Raw genomic sequence first — 24,582 nt, forward strand, 5'->3', positions numbered from 1 at the left:
CTCCCCACCGAGGCCTCTTACTCTCCTCACTCCCCGTTGATATCCCTGACACAGGTCATTCCCAAATGACACCTTATTCCCTATATAGTGCACTGTGTTTGATCAGGGCCCATAAGTCAAAAGTAGTGAGCTAAACAGGGAGCCATTTGGGATCAAGACTTTAACCACCAAAACCCTCAACTGCATCTAAGCTCCATGGCTAATTGAGTCTGTTTAAACCAAACCTCAGAGATTCCAGGGGGAATTATCCCAACATCTTTAAAAGATGTCACAGGTAATATTCCTTACATAGTGAGCTACTTCTGACCAGAAGCCTTTGGGCCCTGGTAAGAATTAGTGCACTAAATAGAGAATAGGGTCCCATTTGGGACACAGGCCTGTTCTGCGAAATTGATTCCAACCAATTAAACCCCTGACTAAAAAGACAAGTATGAGACGTGAGACTGCAGGTCATGTGACCTCAGACCCATGTAGGAGGCTGTGAGAGAGCTGAGAGACAGGGACTAATGCTGTAATCAGCATTCTCAATAATGAAGGGCTTCACCAACCTAAGCTATTTCATTTCACCTGGGGGGGGGACACAGAGAGAGACAAATAGAAAGAGGCAGAGAGAGAGAAGAGAGGGTTTGGAAAAGAGCGTGGGAAACGAACAGACACCAATTTAAAATGTCATTTTACCTCAGCGAGAGATTTTAAAATCCGTCCTTTAATTTGACCTCAGCGAGAGAGATTTTAAAGCAGTCTGCTATCAGCTGTTGGGACTCCGGACCAAGTCTGTGTTTACAGTGATGACTATCTACATACTCCCTGTTATCTTAAACGTTAGTTAGGCCACACCATTCAGAATGACACTAAAACAGCTGTTCAGAGTGGTTAGGTTAGCAGTTAGCACTCTGAGATTCACTTTACACTAGTGAGGCGAAGAGACGAGATTTGGAATGATGGCTTCGCGAGACTTAAATAAACACAATCATTCCTTTTCAATTATAATTTTGAGATTAATTTAAAATGTGGAATGTTGACTATGGGACATATACACCAATCCCACGCTGACAGGTTCTGTCCAAATGTTTTCTATTTCCTGATAACACTACATTAATTGGGATAAAAATACATTTCACGGGTAAACATGTATTGACACGGAGTGCCATCTAGTGGTGAACATGTAGCACTACAGATGATTCTACAAGATGCCTCTTGCAAAGTAAAACATTGGTAATTTTTTAGTTCAATCAGTCCTGCTGACTGCAGGAATGTCCACCAGAGCTGTCATTGTCTAATTGAATGTTAATTTCTCTACCATAAGCCGCCTCCAACGTCGTTTCGGAGAACTTGGCAGTACGTCCAATCGGCAGATCAAGTGTATGGCGTCGTGTGGGTGAGCACTTAACTGATGTCAACAGAAGTAACCCCCATGGCAGTGATGGGGTTATGGTATGGGGGGCAGGCATAAGCTACAGGCAACGAACACAATCACATTTTTATCTATGGCAATTTGAATGCACAGAGATATCGTGACGAGATCCTGAGGCTCGTCGTCGTGCCATTCATCCGCCGCCATCACCTCATGTTTCAGCGTGATAATAAACAGCATCATGTCAAAACAGTCTGGACACAATTCCTGGAAGCTGAAAATGTCCCCGTTCAGGCCTCCCGGGTGGCGCAGTGGTTAAGGGCTGCGCCACCAGAGACTCTGGGCTCTGTCGTAACCGGCCGCGACCGGGAGGTCCGTGGGGCGACGCACAATTGGCCTAGCATCGTCCAGGTTAGGGAGGGTTTGGCCGGTAGGGAAATCCTTGTCTCATCGCGCACCAGCAACTCCTGTGTCGGGCCGGGCGCAGTGCGCGCTAACCAAGGTCGCCAGGTGCACGGTGTTTCCTCCGACACATTGGTGCGGCTGGCTTCCGGGTTGGATGTGCGCTGTGTTAAAGAAGCAGTGCGGCTTGGTTGGGTTGTGTATCGGAGGACGCATGACTTTCAACCTTCGTCTCTCCCGAGCCCGTACGGGAGTTGTAGCGATGAGACAAGATAGTAATTACTAAAACAATTGGATACCACGAAATTGGGGTGAAAAGGGTGTAAAATTCACACAAAAAAGAAAACGTCCCAGTTCTTCCATGCATATTCACCAGACATGTTGTTTCGTTTAATATTTTTTGTTCAAGACACCTAAAATCACTCACGTGGAGGCGGGCATCTTTCACACACAAATGTGTTTGACAACCTGCATGGAAGCAGGCATTGACAATCAGATTTTTTTTTTAAATCCAAAAGTTTGGAACTATGAACTGGGGTGAAGACCAATCATCTAGGAGTAATAATGACGCTTGAAACAAATTCTAATTCATTTTTATTTTACAAAGGGATTCCAGAGGCTCCTCTCCTAGAAGTTCCTGTTAGGAAAAAAAGAGAGGAAGAGAACGTTAGATCTGGGTGTTGCAGTAGTGGAGCCTGACCAATCACAGTTTTAATTTAGTAGAGCCTGACCAATCACAGTTTTAATTTAGTAGAGCCTGACCAATCACAGTTTAATTTAGGTAGAGCCTGACCAATCACAGTTTAATTTAGTAGAGCCTGACCAATCACAGTTTAATTTAGTAGAGCCTGACCAATCACAGTTTAATTTAGTAGAGCCTGACCAATCACAGTTTAATTTAGTAGAGCCTGACCAATCACAGTTTAATTTAGTAGGCCTGACCAATCACAGTTTAATTTAGTAGAGCCTGACCAATCACAGTTTAATTTAGTAGAGCCTGACCAATCACAGTTTAATTTAGTAGAGCCTGACCAATCACAGTTTAATTTAGTAGAGCCTGACCAATCACAGTTTAATTTAGGTAGAGCCTGACCAATCACAGTTTAATTTAGTAGAGCCTGACCAATCACAGTTTAATTTAGTAGAGCCTGAACAATCAGTTTAATTTAGTAGAGCCTGACCAATCACAGTTTAATTTAGTAGAGCCTGACCAATCACAGTTTAATTTAGTAGAGCCTGACCAATCAGTTTGAATTTAGTAGAGCCTGACCAATCACAGTTTAATTTAGTAGAGCCTGACCAATCACAGTTTAATTTAGTAGAGCCTGACCAATCCCAGTTTAATTTAGTAGAGCCTGACCAATCACAGTTTAATTTAGTAGAGCCTGACCAATCACAGTTTGAATTTTATAGCGTTATATTTGAATGTGGCGCTCTGCATTTCCCCAGGCAATTGGCCAGTTGAGACGCTAGCGTCTCCCTATCCGTAAGAGGTTATTAAAGAGACAGGCACACTTTTATATAAAGAACAGATTGAACATGAATCCACCTGTATTGTGACTAGACCGTGGCTACATCTTGATTTACCCAGTTTATCAAGAGAGACTTACCATTCAAATAAATTATTACCAATATATAATGATGTAGTTTTCTAAATAAATATTGTATGATTGATTCATTTAATGCATACATTTAAAATGTAATGATTATGAACTATGACAAATCTGTCTGAACCAAGAGCCATTCTGTGACGTTGGCTAATAGGCCTCCTTCATCTGTTGTGGTATCGAGTATCTAAGTCAAAACGTGTTGGTATCGTGACAAAACGCTGAACACAGAACAGCAGAGACTTACTTACTTTGACACGATGCTGTCGGTCTTAGCCAGCCTCAGGAGGGAGTCGTCGGCCTCGCCCTGCAGGACGGGACAGGAGGGTCCGTTAGATAGTTCCTCACACATACACACACACATATACATATATATACACACACACACAGACATACATACATATATATATACACACACACACACACACACACACACACACACACACACACATACATATACACACACATACATATACACACACACACATATACATATACACACACACACATACATGTACACACACACACATACATATACACACACACACACACACACACACACACACACACATACATATATATACACACACAAACACACCTCACATTTGTTAACACCATCACACAGAAGATAATGCACAATAGCAAATGATGCCATGGTGACTTGAGGGATAAATGTGCGAGTGGCTTCCTCTCCTGAATCTACACCGATAACGCCAGACTTTAGATAAGGGGGGGTGGGGGGGGGGGGGGGGGGGTTAGAGGTCTCTATAATTCATGTACCTGGATAACAGATAGTTGATGCCAGTGGTGTGTCTGAGGTTTAGCTATAACCTTGCTATGGAGGAGAGAGCATGGCCTCAAACCATCTCAGTTATCTGTTAACAGAGCCCACCGCAGGAGGACAGAGCCCACCGCAGGAGGACAGAGCCCACCGCAGGAGGACAGAGCCCACCGCAGGAGGACAGAGCCCACCGCAGGAGGACAGAGCCCACCGCAGGAGGACAGAGCCCACCGCAGGAGGACAGAGCCGCCGCAGGAGGACAGAGCCACCGCAGGAGGACAGAGCCCACCTCGCTGCCAACGTCCTGCAACATCGCCTTGTGTAAGGCTGCAAAATTCCAGTAACTTTTCCAAGAAATCCTGGTCGTAAATTTGCAACACACTCCTCATGAAAGCGGAGAAACCTACCATTCTGCGGATGGCACCGCAGATAGCGTAGGTCTTGAACTGGCCATTGAAGCGACCGGTTGCCTTGTCAACCTGCAATAAAAAAATGTAATTAGTACAATGGGGTTATATAAGGAGAAGAGGGCCTGTCATGCCAAATATTGACCCCCTGCCAAAGAGAACTAGCGTCCGTTGCTAGAACATGCCAAAATTCTGCAATACATTGTTTGGGGGGGGTCATTGTTACAGGTTATTTACAATATGTTTTAGCCTTAAATCTCACCATTTATTGGCAGATAACGTATAGATTCATGATCCATGGTCACTGATTTAGTTAGCATGAGCAGGCTGCAAACATAGGAAACGATGGATGACAACACCACTGGCGAGCTAAGAGCACGTCTCCAAAAACCCTCTTCATTTAGCTAGCTAGCTAGGGCTAAGCTTTGTTTTCTATTGTACTACTCGTTTTAAAAATCGCCCTCTCTCTTATACTAAGTAGCCCATGAAAAGTGCCGTCAGCTTTAAAATGTTATAAAAAAAAAAGGTTAACGCCGTTAATCGAGCGTCTTGTCAACCGAGTGATCAGATCGTACCTCGTACCCCCCCCCCACCATCCCAGGATCTACACGATTCATGTGGATAACCCATTTTAAAATTCAAACGGCGAATATCACTGGAAAGTTTACATCCCTGTATTGAAATAGCCGTTCAACAAATGTAGTTCTATTTTGTAGACGGTTTCATAATGTGCAGCCACAGGTGGTAGTCCAGCGCTTCCCAAACTCTGTCCTCGTTTTTTCCCCCAACACTACACAGCTCACTCAAACTATCAAAGCTGGCCGATTAGTTGATTATTTGAATCAGCCGTTTAGTGCTAGGGGAAAATCCAAAATGTGCACCCTTTGGGGTCCCGAGGACTGAGTTTGGGTTACCCGTGTTCTCTCTCTATAGGAGCTGATCAGTCGTCAGTATTGTGAAATAATTATAAATGTAAGATTTGAGTAGCAGAGCTGTCTTTTATTAAAATCCTATCAGATCCTGTAGAGTTTAAATGCTATCAGATCCCGTAGAGTTTAAATGCTATCAGATCCCGTAGAGGTTAAATCCTATCAGATCCCGTAGAGGTTAAATCCTATCAGATCCCGTAGAGGTTAAATCCTATCAGATCCCGTAGAGGTTAAATCCTATCAGATCCCGTAGAGGTTAAATCCTATCAGATCCCGTAGAGGTTAAATCCTATCAGATCCCGTAGAGGTTAAATCCTATCAGATCCCGTAGAGGTTAAATCCTATCAGATCCCGTAGAGGTTAAATCCTATCAGATCCCGTAGAGGTTAAATCCTATCAGATCCCGTAGAGGTTAAATCCTATCAGATCCCGTAGAGTTTAAATGCTATCAGATCCCGTAGAGTTTAAATCCTATCAGATCCCGTAGAGGTTAAATCCTATCAGATCCCGTAGAGGTTAAATCCAATCAGATCCCGTAGAGGTTAAATCCTATCAGATCCCGTAGAGGTTAAATCCTATCAGATCCCGTAGAGGTTAAATCCTATCAGATCCCGTAGAGGTTAAACCTGTTAAGCCTAGCCCCTCCTTTTTCGAACATTCTGTTAAAAATCGCGCAACTTTTCAGCGTCCTGCTACTCATGCCAGGAATATAGTATATGCATATGATTAGTATGTGTGGATAGAAAACACTCTGAAGTTTCTAAAACTGGTTAAATCACGGCTGTGACTATAACAGATCGTGTGTTTCATCGAAAAGCGCAAGAAAAACTGCTCTCTGAAAGCTAAAAATAATATCCATGCGTCACTTTCATGGATTGTTAAAAGGGCACAAAATTAATTATGGACCTGCATGCAATTCCTACAGATTCCACACGATGTCGCCATTGTCGTCATTATCCGGGGAGTTTTTTGTTGGTAAATCCAACTAACTGGATTCCATTTCTTCCGGTCTCCGCCAGGATGTTTTGAATGTGCACATTGGCAGCCATTGATTTGAAGACGAGGAGCTATTGAATACACATCGCCCCGTGATCATTTTGATAGATTATAAACATTTACTAATACCTAAAGTTGGATTACAAAATTATTTCGAAGTGTTTTGTGAAAGTTTATCGTCGACTTTTTTAATTTAAAAAAATGACGTCTGCGTCTCAAGTAGGATCAAGAAGTTAAATCCTATCAGATCCCGTAGAGGTTAAATCCTATCAGATCCCGTAGAGGTTAAATCCTATCAGATCCCGTAGAGGTTAAATCCTATCAGTATCGACATGCTCCGACAACGCACTTAGCGGCTGTTCTGTCTGTGTGCCGTTTTGGGAAAATGCGTCTTCGGGACGTTGTAGGAAAGACGCATCGTTAAACCACGCGTACGCTCAACTTCCAGCGCTTTCGGGGAAACTGGGCCCAGATCAACGAAAGACTACTGGGTGTGTTTCCGTGGAGGCTGCTGAGGGGAGGACGGCTCATAAATGGCCAGAACCGAGCAAATGGAATGACATCAAACACCTGCTAACCAATGTGTTTGATGTATTTGATACCATTCCACTGAATCCGCTCCAGTCATTACCACGAGCCCAGTCCTCCCTAATTAAGGTTCCACCAACCTCCTGTAGTGTGGCTCAAATGGAACCCGATCCCGTACGTACGTTCCATTACATAGGAAATAGGGTGTCATTTGAGACAAAGACACTAAAGTACATTATGAAGTCATAGAGTTCTATAGCTTGTGCCACTAGTTATTACCTCAGCAATGTTGATCTGGATAGAGGCGTGGTCCTTGGCTCCGATGATTCTGTTGCTTGCAGAGCTAAATGACACAGGGTCATAGCAAGTTGCATATAGAATCAGACTTACAGGAACTCTAGCTAATGTTGTTGACAGGGCAAAATTCATTTAGAGTGGATTCATCAACACAAAGTTAAATTATGTATCTAGCTATGAAACCAACTATCCATTACACAAACGTCTAACGTTGCTCGTTACCGTAGGCTTGTTTCGTTCCAGGTGTGGCGCCAGGAGGGACTCACCATTTACGTGGGACGTACAGGTCCACGAATTCACCAGCGTCGTTCTGCATTCTGTTTTTTGGTGATGATGATCGGTCACTCGATCTGTGAGTAGCAGAGAAAAAGATGAGCTATTAATCAGCTAGCTTGCACCACACAGAAGTTCAGCACCCTGCCGTCACACACCACCTTAGCGACTGCTACCCTATGTACAAAGTCATGGAACACTGGTCCCTTTAATTACCACATACCGTTTTACCCACTTCATATGTAAACACTGTATTCTAGTCAAGGCCTATGCTATTTAACTATTGCTGTACCGATACCATTCTTCAGATATAGTATATATTCTATCCATATGGTAACATAGCGGTTAGCGCGTTGGGCCAGTAACCGGAAGAATCCCGAGCTGACGAGGTAAACCCGCTGTTCCCCGGGAGCAGGTGGATGTCGATTAAGAAACATTTCAGTTGGAGAACTGACGAGGCACCCCCCTTTCCCATATAGTCTATACATCCATCAAATATAGATTTATACGCCGGACTTGCGACATTTCTCGTCCTAATATTTATTAATTATGTTCATAGGCCGTCATTGTAAATAAGAATGTTCTTAACTGACTTGCCTAGTTAAATAAAAACTTTTAAAAAATTTGTTTTTACTACATTAGCTAGTATAGAGCAATTAGCTAGCTAGCTTAATGTGTTAACGTGTTAGTTAGTCAAGCTCAACATTTCTCGTTTGCATGGCAACGTTAAGCTGGGAAAAATAATGCGCTTATTAAATATCAGAATTGATTAAACAATCTCTGGTGGAGAGGGGAGACGTTCATAAGCAAATACGAAGCCATGTGAACATTTGCGTTGACGCCGAAGCATCCAGCATGTGGCGGGCACAGCGGCCGACTTTTTTCACCATAAATGTGCCAAAATAACGACAACATTCAAAATAAATAAAGCACTGCCGTTAGCGGAGATGCTTCGCAATATATATTTTTTACCTATTGGGCCGCTATGGTTCGTGAAAGTACAGTTTTTTGTATTCGTACAACAGAGAAAATCTTTCTCTCACCTTTTATCACAAATGGCTGACAGGAAAGAGAGAACGTCGCTACCGGATGTTAAATCTTCTGCTACCGGTGTCGCAAGTAATTACTTCCGTACGGAAACATTAAAAACCAAAACTTGGCTTTTGTGCAAATATTGTTACAAAAAAAATAAATACAATGATCCACAAACTACGTTACGCGAGTAAAGTCATACCATATATATAATAAATCACAGCTGTAATGGAAACATTAAGTTTCGGTAAAATTGTATAAATGCCGACAGATAATTTGTTCGTTTGACATGGTGGGATCTTTTTGTGATGCTAAAATCAATTACGCTAGAAATGATGGTGGAAACGGATTTATGCGAAAATATTGATACAACCATCATATCAAAGTACATTTGGAGTCACGAGATGATATGGTGTGTGGTACTCCCACTAAGACTCGGGGAAACTACAGTTTATTAGGCTTTATTAGGCTACAGATGAAACAAGTTATGATGAACTTCACAGGGTGGTCAAATAAACATTTCAAATCAAATTTTATTTGCTTTGTTAACAACAGTTGTAGACTAGCAATGAAATGGTTACTTACAGGTCACAACAATGCAGAGAGAAAGAAAATATAGAAATAATTGAAACATAAAACAGGTCATAATAAATACACAATGAGTAACTTGGTAAAGTGACCGATAAACAGTAGCAGCAGTGTATGTGCTGAGACAAAAGAGTTGGTGTAAAAAGGGTTAATGCAGATAGTTAAATAGTTACCTGGACTCACTATTTAGCCATCTAATGGCTTGGAGAAGAAGCTGTTCAGGGTCCTGTTGGTTCCAGACTTCCATCAGTACAGCTTGCCATGCAGTAGCAGAGAGAACAGTCTATGACTTGGGTGGCTGGAGTCTTAAAACCTTTTTTTAGGGCTTTCCTCTGAGAACTGCCTGGCAGGGGCGCAACTTTCACTGGAGACGGGGGGACATGACCCCTCCACATTCTGAAACAGTATTTTTGCCCCCTCCCCCCAGTTTTAGAATTGCACTGTGATATAAACACGGCCGGTGTGCTTTAGGACCATGTGGACACCTCAGAGCTGTCGAGTAGGCTGTTTTCCGGTTTAAGCAGGACCACATGGACACCACATCTTGTGCAGGCAGGTTGTGTGAAGGCAAAGCTTCTGAAAGGCTGACGTATAGGACCAGCATGGGAAAGATGATCAGAGGCAGCTGCTGTCTGCGCTTTTGTTCTCCGAGTTGTAATAGCAAGCATAGCAGAAACTGGCTACTCTTTAGTTGACTGATCTAGCGGGCAAGGTAACTGCTGTTTGACAGAAGATTTTTATTTATTTATTCCCAGTGCAAATGACATGTTACGTTAGCCGTTGTTTCATCCCCTCTCGCTGTCTGTCAGGTAGCAGTATCTAACAGCTGTTGTGTGTATGGAAATGTTTTGTAGCCTTTGTTTTGTCACGTTTCAACAGAAGTACATTTGATGATGTACCAATATTAGCTAAAGCTAGCCAAATGTTGGCTAATGTTAGCTAGCTCGCTAATTTTAGCTTTTTTTTGTTGTTGTTGCCTCAAATCACACTAGACCTGAATCAAATGATGAAATGTTTTGTAGCCTTTGTTTTATCAAGTTATGTCCCCCCCCATTTCTAAAATCAAAGTTGCACCCCTGTCGCCTGATAGGTCCTGGTTGGCCCCACTTATGTACCGGCTGTATGCCCTTCGTAGCAACTTACGGATGCCAAATCAAATCAAATCAAATTTATTTATATAGCCCTTCGTACTTCAGCTGATATCTCAAAGTGCTGTACAGAAACCCAGCCTAAAACCCCAAACAGCAAGCAATGCAGGTGTAGAAGCACGATGGTTAGGAAAAACTCCCTAGAAAAGCCAAAACCTAGGAAGAAACCTAGAGAGGAACCAGGCTATGTGGGGTGGCCAGTCCTCTTCTGGCTGTGCCGAGTGGAGATTTTAACAGAACATGGCCAAGATGTTCAAATGTTCATAAATGACCAGCATGGTCAAATAATAATAATCACAGGCAGAACAGTTGAAACTGGAGCAGCAGCACGGCCAGGTGGACTGGGGACAGCAAGGAGTCATCATGTCAGGTAGTCCTGAGGCAACCAGGCGCCATACCAGGAAGTGATGCAGCCAGTCAAGATGGTCTCAAGGGTGCAGCTGTATAACTTTTTGAGGATCTGAGGACACATGCCAAATCTTTTCAGCCTTCTGAGGGGGAAGAGGTATTGTCGTGCCCTCTTCACGACTGTGTTGGTGTGTGTGGACCATGATAGATCCTTAGTGACGTGGACACAGAGGAACTTGAAGCTCTCGGACCGCACCACTAGAGATTGTGTCATCTGTGGATCTGTTTGGGCGGTATGCAAATTGGAATGGGTCCAGGGTGTCTGGGATAACGTTGTTGATGTGAGCCATGACCAGCCTTTCAAAGCATTTTATGACTACAGATGTGAGTGCTACAGGCGATAGTCATTTAGACAGGTTACCTAGGCGTTCTTGGGCACAGGGACTATAGTGGTCTGCTTGAAACATGTAGAGGTTAAAAATGTAATTGAAGACACTTGCCAGCTTGTCATGCCCTGAGTAAGGTTCTGTTCCTTGAACCGGATCCAACCCCTGGTGATCACACAGTTGTCCGGAAACAGCTGGTGCTCTCATGCATGATTCAATGTTGCTTGCTTCGAAGCTATCATAGAAGGCATTTAGCTCATCTGGTAGGCTTGCTTCACTGGGCAGCTCACGGCTGGGTTTCCCTTTGTAATCCGGGATAGTGTGCAATCCCAGCTACATCCGTTTGAGCTTTATGCTCCTTTCCAATAAATATTGAGGGTCTTATTCTGTTGACATGATGATCAATGCTTGACTGCTTAATCCGTAATAATCTCTTCATTTAGTTTACCCTGTATCTACGGAGCTGTTGGCTAGAGAGCACACGTGTCCAAGACCAGAGTAGGGACATTTGTTATTTAAACGCGACAGTTTTTTTGTGACAAAACTATTGGTTGAGTTGAAAATGCGATGGAAACACATTGACCTTCGGATTTTTATTCGGTGCATGAAATCTTAAGCGGAAAAAGTTACATTTGTATTTGCTAGATCATCGTGCATGTTTATCTGCAACAAGTCCGATTGGTGGAAACACACCACTGGTAGGGAAAATTGGTCTATTTTATTATTGAGGATTTTTTTTTTTGCACGAAAATCTGTCGCCAATTGGATGGAAACCTAGCTACTGAGAGCAACTGGTTGTCTTTTTGCCTGCAGTGAATCCCAGATAGAATATATATAATGATAACATTTAATATGCAAGAATCATGCTCCAACCAGCTGAGCCATTGGAACCTGCTTCAGAGAAGGTTAGTAAAAATGAACATGTCTCGTTCTCAACCCAACTTTTGATACAGATTCGATAAACAATTATATCAGGTAGATCTCTAATATTTTATTTAAACCAGATAACCATTCAGTTGTTGACAAACACAATACATTGTTAGACATTCAAATTGGACAAAATGCATGAATTACAATCAAATAAGACAATAAGATAATATTTCCTTAAGAAATGAAACCAATGGAAATGATTAATAAACAAAAGACATGGAATAGGTATTTAATAATTATATCACACAAGTCAAATTACATAGCTAACATTTAAGAACAATACCATTTGAAAGCAAGATACAAGAAACTCTCTACAAGAGATAAACATCTATAGAACAATACACAAGTTTTTTTAAATTTATTTTTAAAAACCAATAGTTTTTCAACCCCTCTAGAGGAGTCAAGGCTATTAAAAAAACCAGAGAAATGATTAAGCCCTTTGCTCCATTCAGTGCTAAAAAATAAATTAGGTTATTTTATATTTAAATTACACAACACTAGGTCATTTAGCAGCTGCCCCTGTGTACCGATTCTCGTCCTCCTCTTCTGAGGAGGAGAAGTAAGAAGGATCGGAGGTCCAATGCGCAGCGTGGTAAGTGTCCATATTGTATTTATTATATGAACACAAAACAAAAACAACGAGAACGAAACAGTCCTGAACGGTGAAATACAAAAACACAGAACAGAAAATAATCACCCACACTGGTGGGGAAAAGGCTACCTAAGTACGATTCTCAATCAGAGACAACTAAAAACACCTGTCTCTGATTGAGAACCATACCAGGCCAAAACGCAAAATACAACATAGAAAAACAAACATAAACCGTAATTGACCTCCACACATAGCATGACCAGGTGAATCCAGGTGAAAGCTATGATCCCTTATTGATGTCACATGTTAAATCCACTTCAATCATATATTATTTTTTTTCTCTCACAAAAGTAGTGCATTTGGGCTTTACTAGTATTAGCAGACAGATATAGATGTCTGTAGCACAGGGCACATTTGTTCAGCTTCTCAGCTTTGGCAAAACAAAAGGTAGTTGAATAATTAAGAATAGTGTCTTCCAGGATTCAATAGTTGGAATTGTAAGAGTTGTTGCGCCTGTCTTTTTCTCTGTGATTGTCATTCTAATGGAATCCAGAAAGAACACAACCCTGTCTCTTTCTCTGTGATTGTCATTCCAACGGAATCCAGAAAGAACACAACCCTGTCTCTTTCTCTGTGATTGTCATTCTAATGGAATCCAGAAAGAACACAACCCTGTCTTTTTCTCTGTGATTGTCATTCTAACGGAATCCAGAAAGAACACAACCCTGTCTCTTTCTCTGTGATTGTCATTCTAACGGAATCCAGAAAGAACACAACCCTGTCTCTTTCTCTGTGATTGTCATTCTAATGGAATCCAGAAAGAACACAACCCTGTCTCTTTCTCTGTGATTGTCATTCCAACGGAATCCAGAAAGAACACAACCCTGTCTCTTTCTCTGTGATTGTCATTCTAACGGAATCCAGAAAGAACACAACCCTGTCTCTTTCTCTGTGATTGTCATTCCAACGGAATCCAGAAAGAACTAAACTCTTGTCCTCAAAAAACGTTTTACATCAAAAGGTGAAAAAGACACAACAGATCCACATCAAATTAAATATTTTTCTTTATCAAATTATATGTTAAACAACCACTTTGTGGTGCAATATTAATTTACCATCCTTACAAACCATTTAATGTAAATGTACATTGCTATATTAGTGCGGCAGGGTAGCCTAGTTAGAGAGTTGGACTAGTAACCGGAAGGTTGCAAGTTCAAACCCCCGAGCTGACAAGGTACAAAATCTGTTGTTCTGCCCCTGAACAAGGCAGTTAACCCACTGTTCCTAGGCCGTCATTGAAAATAAGAATTTGTTCTTAACTGACTTGCCTAGTTAAATAAAGGTAAAATAGAAAATATTGTACATAGGCTTGTCAACTACATTTGTACCTGTAGACTTTCTATCGTCATGGAGATAAACAATGACCAATACAGTAATTGAGTACGTTGAGACATCAAATGGTTTGTGAGGATGTGGCTCATAGAGCATGGCACATGCAACGCTAGGGTTGTTGGGTTTGATTCCCACAGGGGACGAGCATGAAAATATGCACGTAAGTTCCTCTGGATGGGAACATCTATTATAAAGGAATGAATAGTTCAGTTTTTCATATATAAGTTTCCTTTGCAAAGTATTTCAAGAAACAGGAAAACATATATCACGTGTTTAAATAAAATAATAATTATATTCCACAAGTATTATCAGATTAATTGTTTTGTACAGAAAATTATCAGACTCAAGTTGCAAATGCTGGTAAAACCCTAAGATATATTTGTTTCTGCAGTGCACTATATAGGGAATAGGGAATCATTTGGGATGCAGGCCAATACATACTCTACTCAGGAAGATACCTATAGCAGAAATACAACACCAGTTTATTCTCTTACACACAGAGTTATTCTCTCACACAGGTGCAGCCTACATTAATCCAGCAAGGACACATACAAGGAACAAATTTATCAACACATCTTATTCTGTGAATTAAATCAATCTCATACTGAATCGGAACTGCCTTCAGCCCCTTGTCCACACAAGGCAAACAGGAAGCGTTCTTGATGTGTTGTGGTGTCCTGTTTTCTTTCGTGTCAATTCTTAAAGAGAAGGAAGTAAAAAATTAGGTAATAAGCTACCACAACAAATATCACCAACTGCTACTACGCCTTTCCTTCCAGTTCTCTGCTGCCCATGACTGGAACGAATTGCAAAAATCTCTGAAGCTGGAGACTCACATCTCCCTCACTAGATTTAAGCACCAGCTGTCAGAGCAGCTTACAGATCACTGCACCTGTACATAGCCCATCTGTAAACAGCCCATCCAACTACCTCATCCCCATACTGTATTTATTTATCTTTCTCCTTTGCACCCCAGTATCTCTACCTGCACATTCATCTTCTGCACATCTACCATTCCAATGTTTAATTGCTATATTGTAATTACTTCACCACCATGGCCTATTTATTTCCTTAACTTACCTCATGTGCACTCACTGTATATAGACTTTTTGTTTTCTTTTGTTCTACTGTATTATTGACTGTATGTTTTGTTTATTCCATGTGTAACTTCTGTGTTGTTGTATGTGTCGAATTGCTACGCTTTATCTTGGCCAGGTCGCAGTTGCAAATGAGAACTTGTTCTCAACTAGCCTACCTGGTTAAATAAAGGTTAAATAAATAAAATACAATAAAAACTCCTCCTGTTGCTCCTACTACAACTGCTGCTACTACTACTACTACTACTACTACTACTGCTACTACTACTGCTACTACTACTGCTACTGCTGCTACTACTACTACTACTACTACTACTACTACTGGTACTACTACTACTACTACTGCTGCTACTACTACTGCTGCTACTGCTACTACTGCTACTGCTATTACTACTACTACTATTACTATTACAACTACTGCTGCTACTACTGCTACTGCTACTGCTACTACTGCGACTACTACTGCTACTACTACCGCTACTGCTACTACTGTTACTACTGCTACTACTACTGCTATTGCTACTACTACTGCTACTACTGCTGCTACTACTGCTACTGCTACTACTACTGCTACTACTGCTACTACTACTGCTACTGCTACTACTGCTACTATTACTACTACTGCTACTGCTACTACTACTGCTACTACTGCTACTACTACTGCTACTATTACTACTACTGCTACTACTACTGCTACTACTACTACTACTACTGCTACTACTACTACTGCTACTGCTACTACTACTACTACTGCTACTACTGCTACTACTACTACTGCTACTGCTACTATTACTACTACTGCTACTGCTACTACTACTACTACTGCTACTGCTACTACTACTACTGCTACTACTACTGCTACTACTGCTACTACTACTGCTACTACTACTACTACTGCTGCTACTACTGCTACTGCTGCTACTACTGCTACTACTACTGCTACTGCTACTACTGCTACTACTACTACTACTACTATTGCTGATTCTACTAGTACTACTACTACTACTGCTACAACTTGCCCTTATTCAACCTTTTTTGGGGGGATGGGGGGATGGGGGGTGGGGTTGATATTACAATTCTTATGGGGGTTCTTGATTTGCTATAGGGGTGCTCAGCCCACCTAGCTCCATTGTGATTCAAACCCCAGGCTACTCACTTGTAATTCCAGGGGGCCAGTGAGATTTTCCCAAGATGAATGTTTTGCGTGGGAATTTTCAGTCGGTTCAGTGACATTCTGTTGTGCAACGGTGTGCACCTGTGACTGGCAGTACAGCATTGGTTATGAGAGCTTGTACACAGAGCGCTCCTCGCCAGACTAGACAGCAGCAAAGCCTAAATTCACAAGAACAAGGCAACATTGTCAAATCCAGAAACAGGCTGGCCATAGGACAGTTCTGGTCTATCTTTAGGCCAGTGGACTGGTCTAAATTGATGGAATTTCCGTGCAGAATCTAAGGGTTACTGCGCAGAAAATGCATCACTAGACACACCAGCAGAAAAACCCCTGAATTCACACAGCAACAAAAAAATACAAGATTGTCAAATTCAACAATGTTGTTATTAAATAGTAACAAATTAAATAATAGTAGGTCAATCCAATAGGTCAACACAGCGGATTACTAATGTAATTGGTGTTATTCCACAGCTATATAATGACCTGTCACGTTTCATTACAGGGTTATTACACAGCTATATAATGACCTGTCACGTTTAATTACAGGGTTATTACACAGCTATATAATGACCTGTCACGTTTAATTACAGGGTTATTCCACAGCTATATAATGACCTGTCACGTTTAATTACAGGGTTATTACACAGCTATATAATGACCTGTCACGTTTCATTACAGGGTTATTACACAGCTATATAATGACCTGTCACGTTTAATTACAGGGTTATTCCACAGCTATATAATGACCTGTCACGTTTAATTACAGGGTTATTACACAGCTATATAATGACCTGTCACGTTTCATTACAGGGTTATTACACAGCTATATAATGACCTGTCACGTTTAATTACAGGGTTATTCCACAGCTATATAATGACCTGTCACGTTTAATTACAGGGTTATTACACAGCTATATAATGACCTGTCACGTTTCATTACAGGGTTATTCCACAGCTATATAATGACCTGTCACGTTTCATTACAGGGTTATTCCACAGCTATATAATGACCTGTCACGTTTCATTACAGGGTTATTCCACAGCTATATAATGACCTGTCACGTTTAATTACAGGGTTATTACACAGCTATATAATGAACTGTCACGTTTCATTACAGGGTTATTACACAGCTATATAATGAACTGTCACGTTTAATTACAGGGTTATTCCACAGCTATATAATGACCTGTCAGGGTTATTACACAGCTATATAATGACCTGTCACGTTTAATTACAGGGTTATTCCACGGCTATATAATGACCTGTCACGTTTAATTACAGGGTTATTACACAGCTATATAATGACCTGTCACGTTTAATTACAGGGTTATTCCACAGCTATATAATGACCTGTCACGTTTAATTACAGGGTTATTACACAGCTATATAATGACCTGTCACGTTTAATTACAGGGTTATTCCACAGCTATATAATGACCTGTCACGTTTCATTACAGGGTTATTCCACAGCTATATAATGAACTGTCACGTTTAATTACAGGGTTATTACACAGCTATATAATGACCTGTCACGTTTCATTACAGGGTTATTACACAGCTATATAATGACCTGTCACGTTTAATTACAGGGTTATTCCACAGCTATATAATGACCTGTCACGTTTCATTACAGGGTTATTACACAGCTATATAATGAACTGTCAAGTGTAATTCCACAGCTATATAATGACCTGTCACGTTTAATTACAGGGTTATTCCACAGCTATATAATGACCTGTCACGTTTAATTACAGGGTTATTCCACAGCTATATAATGACCTGTCACGTTTAATTACAGGGTTATTACACAGCTATATAATGACCTGTCACGTTTAATTACAGGGTTATTCCACAGCTATATAATGACCTGTCACGTTTAATTACAGGGTTATTACACAGCTATATAATGAACTGTCACGTTTAATTACAGGGTTATTCCACAGCTATATAATGACCTGTCACGTTTAATTACAGGGTTATTAGACAGCGATATAATGACCTGTCACGTTTAATTACAGGGTTATTCCACAGCTATATAATGACCTGTCACGTTTAATTACAGGGTTATTAGACAGCTATATAATGACCTGTCACGTTTAATTACAGGGTTATTCCACAGCTATATAATGACCTGTCACGTTTCATTACAGGGTTATTCCACAGCTATATAATGACCTGTCACGTTTAATTACAGGGTTATTCCACAGCTATATAATGACCTGTCACGTTTAATTACAGGGTTATTAGACAGCGATATAATGACCTGTCACGTTTAATTACAGGGTTATTCCACAGCTATATAATGACCTGTCACGTTTAATTACAGGGTTATTCCACAGCTATATAATGACCTGTCACGTTTAATTACAGGGTTATTCCACAGCTATATAATGACCTGTCACGTTTAATTACAGGGTTATTCCACAGCTATATAATGACCTGTCACGTTTAATTACAGGGTTATTACACGGCTATATAATGACCTGTCACGTTTAATTACAGGGTTATTCCACAGCTATATAATGACCTGTCACGTTTCATTACAGGGTTATTCCACGGCTATATAATGACCTGTCACGTTTAATTACAGGGTTATTACACAGCTATATAATGACCTGTCACGTTTAATTACAGGGTTATTACACAGCTATATAATGACCTGTCACGTTTAATTACAGGGTTATTACTCAGCTATATAATGACCTGTCACGTTTAATTACAGGGTTATTACACAGCTATATAATGACCTGTCACGTTTCATTACAGGGTTATTACACAGCTATATAATGACCTGTCACGTTTAATTACAGGGTTATTCCACAGCTATATAATGACCTGTCACGTTTCATTACAGGGTTATTCCACAGCTATATAATGACCTGTCACGTTTAATTACAGGGTTATTCCACAGCTATATAATGACCTGTCACGTTTAATTACAGGGTTATTACACAGCTATATAATGACCTGTCACGTTTAATTACAGGGTTATTCCACAGCTATATAATGAACTGTCACGTTTCATTACAGGGTTATTACTCAGCTATATAATGACCTGTCACGTTTAATTACAGGGTTATTCCACAGCTATATAATGACCTGTCACGTTTAATTACAGGGTTATTACACAGCTATATAATGACCTGTCACGTTTAATTACAGGGTTATTCCACAGCTATATAATGAACTGTCACGTTTCATTACAGGGTTATTCCACAGCTATATAATGACCTGTCACGTTTCATTACAGGGTTATTCCACAGCTATATAATGACCTGTCACGTTTAATTACAGGGTTATTACACAGCTATATAATGACCTGTCACGTTTAATTACAGGGTTATTACACAGCTATATAATGAACTGTCACGTTTCATTACAGGGTTATTCCACAGCTATATAATGACCTGTCACGTTTCATTACAGGGTTATTACACAGCTATATAATGACCTGTCACGTTTAATTACAGGGTTATTCCACAGCTATATAATGACCTGTCACGTTTAATTACAGGGTTATTACACAGCTATATAATGACCTGTCACGTTTCATTACAGGGTTATTCCACAGCTATATAATGACCTGTCACGTTTAATTACAGGGTTATTACACAGCTATATAATGAACTGTCACGTTTCATTACAGGGTTATTCCACAGCTATATAATGACCTGTCACGTTTCATTACAGGGTTATTCCACAGCTATATAATGACCTGTCACGTTTAATTACAGGGTTATTACACAGCTATATAATGACCTGTCACGTTTAATTACAGGGTTATTACACAGCTATATAATGAACTGTCACGTTTCATTACAGGGTTATTACACAGCTATATAATGACCTGTCACGTTTAATTACAGGGTTATTACACAGCTATATAATGACCTGTCACGTTTCATTACAGGGTTATTCCACAGCTATATAATGACCTGTCACGTTTAATTACAGGGTTATTACACAGCTATATAATGAACTGTCACGTTTAATTACAGGGTTATTCCACAGCTATATAATGACCTGTCACGTTTAATTACAGGGTTATTACACAGCTATATAATGACCTGTCACGTTTAATTACAGGGTTATTACACAGCTATATAATGACCTGTCACGTTTCATTACAGGGTTATTCCACAGCTATATAATGACCTGTCACGTTTAATTACAGGGTTATTACACAGCTATATAATGAACTGTCACGTTTAATTACAGGGTTATTCCACAGCTATATAATGACCTGTCACGTTTAATTACAGGGTTATTACACAGCTATACAATGACCTGTCACGTTTAATTACAGGGTTATTCCACAGCTATATAATGACCTGTCACGTTTAATTACAGGGTTATTACACAGCTATATAATGACCTGTCACGTTTCATTACAGGGTTATTCCACAGCTATATAATGACCTGTCACGTTTAATTACAGGGTTATTACACAGCTATATAATGACCTGTCACGTTTAATTACAGGGTTATTACACAGCTATATAATGAACTGTCACGTTTCATTACAGGGTTATTCCACAGCTATATAATGACCTGTCACGTTTAATTACAGGGTTATTACACAGCTATATAATGACCTGTCACGTTTCATTACAGGGTTATTACACAGCTATATAATGACCTGTCACGTTTAATTACAGGGTTATTACACAGCTATATAATGAACTGTCACGTTTCATTACAGGGTTATTCCACAGCTATATAATGACCTGTCACGTTTCATTACAGGGTTATTACACAGCTATATAATGACCTGTCACGTTTCATTACAGGGTTATTACACAGCTATATAATGACCTGTCACGTTTAATTACAGGGTTATTACACAGCTATATAATGACCTGTCACGTTTAATTACAGGGTTATTACACAGCTATATAATGACCTGTCACGTTTCATTACAGGGTTATTACACAGCTATATAATGACCTGTCACGTTTAATTACAGGGTTATTACACAGCTATATAATGACCTGTCACGTTTCATTACAGGGTTATTCCACAGCTATATAATGACCTGTCACATTTAATTACAGGGTTATTACTCAGCTATATAATGACCTGTCACGTTTAATTACAGGGTTATTACACAGCTATATAATGACCTGTCACGTTTAATTACAGGGTTATTCCACAGCTATATAATGACCTGTCACGTTTAATTACAGGGTTATTACACAGCTATATAATGAACTGTCACGTTTCATTACAGGGTTATTACACAGCTATATAATGACCTGTCACGTTTAATTACAGGGTTATTACACAGCTATATAATGACCTGTCACGTTTAATTACAGGGTTATTACACAGCTATATAATGACCTGTCACGTTTAATTACAGGGTTATTACACAGCTATATAATGACCTGTCACGTTTCATTACAGGGTTATTCCACAGCTATATAATGACCTGTCACGTTTAATTACAGGGTTATTACTCAGCTATATAATGACCTGTCACGTTTAATTACAGGGTTATTACACAGCTATATAATGACCTGTCACGTTTAATTACAGGGTTATTCCACAGCTATATAATGACCTGTCACGTTTAATTACAGGGTTATTACACAGCTATATAATGACCTGTCACGTTTAATTACAGGGTTATTACACAGCTATATAATGACCTGTCACGTTTAATTACAGGGTTATTCCACAGCTATATAATGACCTGTCACGTTTAATTACAGGGTTATTAGACAGCTATATAATGACCTGTCACGTTTAATTACAGGGTTATTACTCAGCTATATAATGACCTGTCACGTTTAATTACAGGGTTATTACACAGCTATATAATGACCTGTCACGTTTAATTACAGGGTTATTACACAGCTATATAATGACCTGTCACGTTTAATTACAGGGTTATTACTCAGCTATATAATGACCTGTCACGTTTAATTACAGGGTTATTACTCAGCGATATAATGGCCTGTCACGTTTAATTACAGGGTTATTCCACAGCTATATAATGACCTGTCACGTTTAATTACAGGGTTATTCCACAGCTATATAATGACCTGTCACGTTTAATTACAGGGTTATTCCACAGCTATATAATGACCTGTCACGTTTCATTACAGGGTTATTACACAGCTATATAATGAACTGTCACGTTTAATTACAGGGTTATTACACAGCTATATAATGACCTGTCACGTTTAATTACAGGGTTATTACACAGCTATATAATGACCTGTCACGTTTAATTACAGGGTTATTCCACAGCTATATAATGACCTGTCACGTTTAATTACAGGGTTATTACTCAGCTATATAATGACCTGTCACGTTTAATTACAGGGTTATTACTCAGCTATATAATGACCTGTCACGTTTAATTACAGGGTTATTACACAGCTATATAATGACCTGTCACGTTTAATTACAGGGTTATTACACAGCTATATAATGACCTGTCACGTTTAATTACAGGGTTATTCCACAGCTATATAATGACCTGTCACGTTTAATTACAGGGTTATTACTCAGCTATATAATGACCTGTCACGTTTAATTACAGGGTTATTACTCAGCTATATAATGACCTGTCACGTTTAATTACAGGGTTATTACACAGCTATATAATGACCTGTCACGTTTAATTACAGGGTTATTACACAGCTATATAATGACCTGTCACGTTTAATTACAGGGTTATTCCACAGCTATATAATGACCTGTCACGTTTAATTACAGGGTTATTACACAGCTATATAATGACCTGTCACGTTTAATTACAGGGTTATTCCACAGCTATATAATGACCTGTCACGTTTAATTACAGGGTTATTACACAGCTATATAATGAACTGTCAAGTGTAATTCCACAGCTATAGGAGGAACTGTGAAGTGTAACCTCACCAAAAATTGTAATCTGCATCACACAATGTCAATGTGAAACCCCTTTCATTCAAAGCCTAATTTCACTAGTTTTACTCACCAGCAGGGTCATGGTGAACTTCATGTTGAGGCTTCAAGCAGTGTCTTCTGAAGCAGTGAAACGTGTAGGTCCAGATACTACTACTACTACTACTACTGCTACTACTACCTTGAAGCTCAGAGTAAGACTGGTCTCTTGCACCTGAAAACGTGTACCTGACTCGGCCCGTCAAGTCGTTTATTAAATGGCCAATGTGACGTCAGCAGCAGCAGCAGTTCCACGTGTTGTTCCAGCTGATCTGCGCTCGCTCAACCACAATATATTTGCATTGTTATGTGGATAACAAGCACATCAATGCATATTCTAACTTTAGTTCGGAGAGGAATTTAGCCTGAAATCCACAACCTGTTCAGATTAACATTCCACTCCTTGTGCTCGCTGTCACTGCCAGGACAATTTGTATATATTTTATTATTGGAGCAGGGAGTCCCAATGAGTTTTCTTTTTTTGCAAAGGAGCACAAATGGTACCCTGTTCTCTTCGCTAACTATTGTAGATAGTTTACTGTCATAGCTACCTTTACATAACATAAAAAGTATGGTTTGGTCTTTTTTTTTAAAATTACCATGAAGTTGTAGACATGCAGCCCTAACAATTAAAATGGGACTGTTATCAGAAATCAGTCCTTTAGATTAGCATGTTTCTCTGCGATCGCTAAATGTAGGCTTACTTTGTATCGTTGGGTCAGCTGACTCAGGAGACGACTGCAATGACTTTCGTCAGAACAGCTGCTTCACTTAAACTCATGACAATGATAATAGCATTAGCTCTACTAGCTACAGTAACTTGCTACCTAACTTTTGTTGGAAAGATTCAACATTGTGTGTGAAGTCGTGTGTGAAGTCGATAAACTGGTTGTTTAGCAGCATCGTTTCAGTGACTGGCTCAGCTAGCAAGCTGATGTTGGGCAAATGTATAGCAGTAGCTTTCGTCCCCATAACCAAACTTCAGAAATGTGATATATTATATAAATATTGATAATTATATAAATATTGATAATTATATAAATATTGATAATTGAAGGACAATAATCCTTAGCTACTGTATATTAAAAATGAGGTGACTAACACTTCCTTAGCAACAAACAAAAACGTAAACATTAGACAGATGTATTGTTTTAGCTTAGATGAATTCTGACTGTTTTGAGGGAGAAATGGGGTTCAGCAGACAATGTCACCTAGGTAGATTTAAAAATAATAATATAATGTAAGACTACTTTTGTTGGACTACAAACTACTTTTGCGTTTGTGGTCCTCATTTGATGAGTGTCATCAAATAACATAAATAGTTGTTAACCCCATTTGCTCGCTAGCCTAACAACCAGGAAGGGGTACTCGCTAGCCTAACAAC

At 39.9% G+C, this 24,582-nt stretch overlaps 1 protein-coding gene and 1 long non-coding RNA gene across 3 annotated transcripts; both read right to left on the bottom strand.

The window, feature by feature from the left end:
* Window positions 1-2,333: 2,333 nt before the first annotated feature.
* Window positions 2,334-9,456, bottom strand: rs21 (40S ribosomal protein S21). Of its 2 annotated transcripts, none has more exons than XM_036986923.1 (6): window positions 9,368-9,456; window positions 7,568-7,651; window positions 7,284-7,347; window positions 4,552-4,623; window positions 3,615-3,670; window positions 2,334-2,393 (listed from the first exon to the last, which is right to left on the bottom strand). In XM_036986923.1, the coding sequence occupies exons 1-6, from the start codon at window positions 9,439-9,441 to the stop codon at window positions 2,384-2,386; spliced, it is 360 nt and encodes a 119-aa protein (XP_036842818.1). In that variant the 5' UTR covers window positions 9,442-9,456; the 3' UTR covers window positions 2,334-2,383.
* A 4,717-nt stretch (window positions 9,457-14,173) lies between these two features.
* LOC118966191 lies at window positions 14,174-23,393 on the bottom strand. Its single transcript, XR_005053458.1, has 3 exons — window positions 23,233-23,393; window positions 16,244-16,419; window positions 14,174-14,688 (listed from the first exon to the last, which is right to left on the bottom strand). It is a non-coding gene; the product is annotated as an uncharacterized LOC118966191 (long non-coding RNA).
* Between the last annotated feature and the right edge of the window lie 1,189 nt (window positions 23,394-24,582).

This window comes from Oncorhynchus mykiss, chromosome 9 (assembly GCF_013265735.2).
Source record: "Oncorhynchus mykiss isolate Arlee chromosome 9, USDA_OmykA_1.1, whole genome shotgun sequence".
NCBI lineage: Eukaryota > Metazoa > Chordata > Actinopteri > Salmoniformes > Salmonidae > Oncorhynchus > Oncorhynchus mykiss.